This window comes from Auxenochlorella protothecoides (assembly GCF_000733215.1).
Source record: "Auxenochlorella protothecoides strain 0710 unplaced genomic scaffold scaffold14, whole genome shotgun sequence".
NCBI lineage: Eukaryota > Viridiplantae > Chlorophyta > Trebouxiophyceae > Chlorellales > Chlorellaceae > Auxenochlorella > Auxenochlorella protothecoides.
In genome coordinates this window covers 301480-307017 of record NW_011934251.1, presented here as the reverse complement: position 1 = coordinate 307017, position 5538 = coordinate 301480, and the positions used below count along the sequence as shown (strand labels likewise).

General features: G+C 67.1%; 2 protein-coding genes across 2 annotated transcripts in view; both read left to right on the top strand.

Annotated features, from left to right (window-relative positions):
• F751_1492 (Structural maintenance of chromosomes protein 6) overlaps window positions 1–2972 on the top strand; it is a gene marked incomplete at both ends in the record, with an annotated part of 8067 nt that extends 5095 nt beyond the window's left edge. Inside the window, 7 exons of the mRNA XM_011400472.1 lie at window positions 154–402; window positions 588–693; window positions 1007–1224; window positions 1378–2068; window positions 2315–2387; window positions 2575–2689; window positions 2856–2972. Coding sequence (XP_011398774.1) covers window positions 154–402; window positions 588–693; window positions 1007–1224; window positions 1378–2068; window positions 2315–2387; window positions 2575–2689; window positions 2856–2972 — 1569 coding nt within the window. The remainder of the gene's footprint in view (window positions 1–153; window positions 403–587; window positions 694–1006; window positions 1225–1377; window positions 2069–2314; window positions 2388–2574; window positions 2690–2855) is intronic.
• Window positions 2973–3552: 580 nt separating this feature from the next.
• F751_1491 (Eukaryotic translation initiation factor 3 subunit B) overlaps window positions 3553–5538 on the top strand; it is a gene marked incomplete at both ends in the record, with an annotated part of 4321 nt that continues 2335 nt past the window's right edge. The window contains 3 exons of the mRNA XM_011400471.1: window positions 3553–3655; window positions 3884–4936; window positions 5158–5528. Coding sequence (XP_011398773.1) covers window positions 3553–3655; window positions 3884–4936; window positions 5158–5528 — 1527 coding nt within the window. The remainder of the gene's footprint in view (window positions 3656–3883; window positions 4937–5157; window positions 5529–5538) is intronic.

Below are 5538 nucleotides of genomic sequence, written 5' to 3'. Positions count from 1 at the left end.
GGTGGAGTGGGGTGGAGCAGGTGAGGCAGGGGTGATTGGCAGCAGGCCACCGGCACGCAGCACCACCACGCGGGCTGCATGCCGTCGCCTCGACCTCCATCCCCCGGTGCATGCCCACTCGTACCACACCCATGACGCAGGCGGCGCCACCAGATAACGAGCGTCTGGTCCGCGGGCGGCCACCAGGCCTATCTGCGCGGCAGCAACGAGGTGCTGACCGCCCCCAACCGCCGCCTGGTGCCCAGCCTGGCCCGGGACACGAGCCAGGCGGAGGCCATGGCGCAGCAGGACCTGGCGGAAGCTCGGGCGCAGCTGGAGCAGCAGCGGGCAGAGGAGCGCAGGCTGGCGAGCGAGGCGGCGGCCTGCGCCGCCCTCCGCCACCAGGCGGAGGCGGGCATGCAGGTTGGTAGAAAGGGGAGAAGGGCTGGGAGTGAGGGGTTCGGGTGTCAGGCACTCCATGCAGGCGTCGCTGCGGCCGCCGGGCTGGAGGCAGGCGCCGCCTCGACACTCATCGGACTGATCGCCGCTCCTGCCCCACTGTGGGTCTGGTTGGCCACGCGGGAGCCCCACCCACCCCGGCCCCGCAGCAAGCGCGGGAGCACTTGTCGCAGCTGGAGCAGGGGTTGGCGGATGCCCGTACACAGGCCGAGGCTGTGCGGGAGGAGGCGGTGGCCGGGGAGAACGACAGCCACGGTGAGGGTGTGGCGTGCGGTGGGCGGAGCTCATCCCAGGGAGGGGTGGATTGAGTTGCGAGGGGGATGCACTGGCATGGCGACCCCGAGCGTGGGGGTTGAGCGGTCCCTGCACGCCTGACCCAGCACAGCACAACCGGAGGGCTGGAGGGGCCGTGCCTCCGCCGGCGCTCGCTGCACCGCAGTGAGGAGCGGCAGAGCATGCAGGACGCTGGATCTGCCTGCCAAGCAGCAGGGCAGCCTCATCGGCTGTCCCTTGCAGAGGTCGTCACGACCCCCCCGCTCAAGGCCCACCTCCCTTTCCCACCCCGCAGCCAAGCGCCTGGCGGAGCTGGCCGGTGACATCGCCAGCAGCGCCGTGCAGGCCGAAGCCCGCCGCGATGCGGTGGCTCGCCTGGAGGCGGCGCAGGCGGAGCTGGAGGCGCGGTGGCAGGAGGCGCAAGGCGCCGCCCCGGCCAGCGCGCGAGAGCTGGAGAAGGCGCAGACCGTCATCGAGGACTGCGCCCGTGAGAGGGCCCTGTGCCATGAAAAGGTTTGGTTTCTGGTTGGGGGTGTTGTGTGGGTCGGGGGAGGGGGTGATGTGACGCGAGGCAGGGCCGTGGTGAGGCACGCGGACCTGCAGGGACGCAAGCGAAGGGTGGTGGAAGCGACTCATCCACTCCTGCCCCCACGTCGACTCATGAAGGAGACAGAGGCGTGGGCCCACCTGGATCAGGTGGAGCAGAGCTCGGAACGGGCCCAGGCGGTGCTCGACCAGCTGGAGGCGGTGCTGATTCAGCAGCTGGCCTCGGCCGAGCGAGTGTGCCCCCTGGCCGAGGGCGAGGCCGCGCTGGAGGCCCTCACCCGTGAGGTCGGCGAGGGCGGGGGGCCCAATCTCGGTGCGCGCGGGGGCGATGGGAGGCCGGGAGAAGCGACCGACTCTGCAGTGCCAGACCCCACCGCCGCCGACCCGCTGTCCACCCGTGCGCTGCTGGCATGGCTGACCCAGCTGTCCGCCCGCATCGCGCGGCGCGAGCGGGAGGCCGGCGCGGCCCTGGGAGACCTCCAGCTGGAAGTTACGCGCGGCGAGCGGCGCCTGGCGGCCATGCGCGGCGCGCACGCCCGCTCCGACGCCATGTGCTCGCTGCTGCGCGCGAGCGCGCGAGAACGCGTGAAGAAGCTGCGCCGGCTGCAGCGCAGCGTCGCCACACTGCTGGACCGCCACTTCGGTAGCTACCTGGGCATGCGCGGGCACGCAGGGTCGGTGACCGTGGACTACGAGACACGGCGGCTGCGCATGGAGGTGCACATCGCCGGCGGAGCACGCGTGACCGACATGAACGCGCTGAGCGGCGGGGAGCGCAGCATTGCCACCGTCTGCCTCATCATGGCCATGGGTAAGAGGGGGGTGGTTGAAAAGGGGTTTGTTTTCTGCTTCCAGGGGTGAGGGTGAGGGTGGGGGTGAGGAGAGAGGGGATGGGGTGCCCTGGGAGGGAAGAGCATGGTGTGGTGCAGGAGTTTATGCTAGAGACCACTCCACCTGGACACGGGCATCAATGTATGTGTCTCAGTCTCTGAGTTTGCCAAAATTTAGCGACCCGCCTCTCCCTCCCAACTTCTTCACCCTCTCTATACACCTGCAGGTTATGTGGGTCAGGGCGCGCCCTTCAGCTGCATGGACGAGTTTGACGTCTTCATGGACGCCATCAACCGACGGTGAGCGCCGGGGATGGGCCGGTGTGGGGCCGGTCCTGGAAGGGCCACCATGTGAGGAGCTCACCTCCGCAGGGCAAGGGAGCACGGAGGCTTCGTGCAGGAGTAGGAGCCTGGACACGCCATGGGACGCACAATAGCCCCCTTTGTTCCCTCTTTGACCAAGGTTTCTCCCCCTTCCTTCCCACAGAGTCGCCCTCCAGTTCCTGCTCGAGTTTGCCTACAAGTTCCAAGACCGGCAGTTCATCTACCTGACGCCACAGGCGAGTGCAACAATGCAAAAGGCGTTGGGCATGCGGGCCAGAGTAGGAGCCTGGCAGGTGCATGCATCTGCATGGACTGCCAGCACTTATCAGCACTGCAGATCCTCAGAGTCCGCGGAACGACTATGAAACATCGGCAGGATTGCGCCTGCTCTACCGTGCCCGCATTCCATCACCTGACCCCGCCCTCCTGCCCCGTTCCCTGAAGGACCTCACTGCTCTCCATGAGGCCGAGGAGAACCTGGTGGCAACCAAAAAGATCTCTCTTCCCCCTGGTTTTCTCCGGACCGTGCGCATGCGGGCCCCTCGCTCCGAAGCCTCATGATCATGTCAGGGCCGAACGGAGTGGGATCGGGCCGTGCACATTAGTGCGGTTGTGCTCGCAAGGCTGTTGATTCGGTATTGAGTTTCTAGGACTGTACCGAGCCTCCAGAGCCATTGTGGTGAATTGGCAGGTACATAGTGTCCCGGACAGCACTGTTATGAAGATGTTTACCAGCAGCTGATGTTAGTCCCTGACGCATCGTGAAGCCTCGATGTACAGAGGTGCGTGAGGCAGTGCAGCTACAGCATCACGCTGGCTACAATCCTGCAATCCTTCTCAGCTTCCGTGAACCCACTCCAGATCGTCTCAGGATCACTCCCAGGAGTGTTGTTCAGGAGCACACTCGTCAACAGGAGTGATCCAAATGTTTCCCGCCAAAAGATGGCACCCTCCCCCGCAGTCCATGCCGCGCTCTGGCAAGCTCTTGAGCTGAATCTGTCTCGAGTGCTCAATCCGGCGCGAGTACAGGCAGAGAACCAATCCGCACATTGACGCCCTCCCTGCAGTCCCCCAGGGATCCCACGACCTCGCTGAGACAGGCCACCAGCGGCGGCAGTGCGCCCCTGGCCCGCACCCAGCCATGTCCCTGGCTCTGAAGCCCGATGAGGAGAAGATGTTCGAGGGCCAGCCCCAGGGCTTCCCATTTGGCGACTTTGACCTGGAGGATGTGATGCTGCCCGAGGGTGATGACAACTTCGGGTTCCCCAGCGAGGAGGAGGAGGAGGAGGAGGAGGACGCCCAGACCGAGTCTGGCTTCGCCAACGTGCTGGGTGAGGGGATGTGGGGGTATTGTGTGTGGGCCCTCCTGTGCCTCGCCTCCTGCCGGTGCCGATCATGCGGCCCCGAGGCCCACCCCCTTGGCTCCACACCCCCTCCCCTCCCCTCATTCCCCCCCATTCACATACACACAGTGGTGGACGGCGTGCCCAAGGTGTCCCAGGAAAAGTACCAGAAGCTGACCAGCATCCTGACCAAGATCCTGAGCGGCCCCGGCCACATCCGCGAGAACGGGCTGTGGCACCCCGTGGACGAGGCCACCGGCCTGTCCAAGGGCTGCGTGTTCGTGGAGTACGAGACCCCCGACCAGGCCCGCGCCGCGCAGGCCGCGCTGCACGGCTACGCGCTGGACAAGGCGCACAAGTTCTCCGCCACGCTGTACGACGAGGCGGAGCGGCTGGCTGCCGTGCCCGACGAGTACGTGGCCCCCGAGCCGCGCGACGCCCCGCCCCCCGAGAACCAGTGGTCCTGGCTGTCGGACCGGCGCGGGCGCGACCAGTTTGTGGCTCGCTTCGGGGACGAGACCGAGATCTACTGGAACGACGTGGCCAAGCAGCAGCCGGAGGACGTGTACAAACGCTCCACCTGGACCGAGCTGTTCGTGCTGTGGACGCCGCGCGGCTCGGCGCTGGCCACGCTGCACCGCCAGGGGGTGGCGCTGTGGGGCGGCGACTCCTTCGGCCGCCTCATGCGCTTCAGCCACCAGCTGGTCCAGCGCGTGGCCTTCTCCGCCGACGAGCGCTACGCCTACACCTTCTCGGAGGTGCCGCCGGCGGGGCCGCGCGACCCGCTCCGCTTCCTGCTCATCGTCTGGGACGTGCGGTCGGGGCGCAAGCTGCGCGTGTTCGAGGGGCCGCAGGCCGAGTTCGCCGTCGGCGCCGCCGCGCGCCCCGACGGCGGCCTGGCCTGGGATGCGTTCCGCTGGTCGGGGGGCGCCGCGCCCGGCGCGCCCTCCTTCCTGGCCCACCTGAAGAAGGGTGGGGTGGCGGTGTACGAGAGCCCCGACTTTGGCCTGGTGGACCGCAAGTCTGTCAAGCTGGACAGCGTGCAGAGCATCGAGTGGTCGCCCGCCGGGCCGGTGCTGGCCGCCTACCAGGTGGAGGAGGGCAACATGCCTGCGCGCATCATGCTCATGCGCTTCCCCAAGAAGGAGGAGCTGAGGGCCAAGAACCTGCACTCCGTCGCCGGTAGGGAGCGTGTGTGGGTGTATGGGGGGATGGTGGAGGGGGAGGAAGGGGGGGGCCGGTGAATGGGAACGGATGGATGGGTGGGGACGATGAAAAGAATGGATCATCTTTGCCGAGGCCCTGTCGTGGGCGGTGTGACTTGATGGCGTTCGATTCAAACCCCGTCTCCACTATCCCCCTTCCCTCACACACTCAAATAGCCTCCCACCTGACCTCTGCAGGCGTGCAGCTGAGCTGGCACCCGCAGGGCGACTTCCTGGCGGTGGCGGTGGAGAAGTGGACCAAGAGCCACAAGTCCACCAACACCCACTTTGAGCTGTTCTCGCTGCGCGAGCGCGACACGCCCATCGACATGCTGGAGCTGCCCAACAAGGCGGAGAAGATCCACGAGCTGGTCTGGGAGCCGCGCGGCGTGCGCTTCGCCATCCTGCACGGCGACGGCTCGCGCCTCTCGGTCTCCATCTACTCCATGCGCGACGGCAAGCTGCCGGGCGCAAGGGGTGTCGCGCACCTGCACACCCTGGTCAACAAGCAGGCCTCCTCCCTGCACTGGAGCCCTGCGGGGCGATTCCTGGTGCTGGCGGGGACCAAGGTGCGTGTTG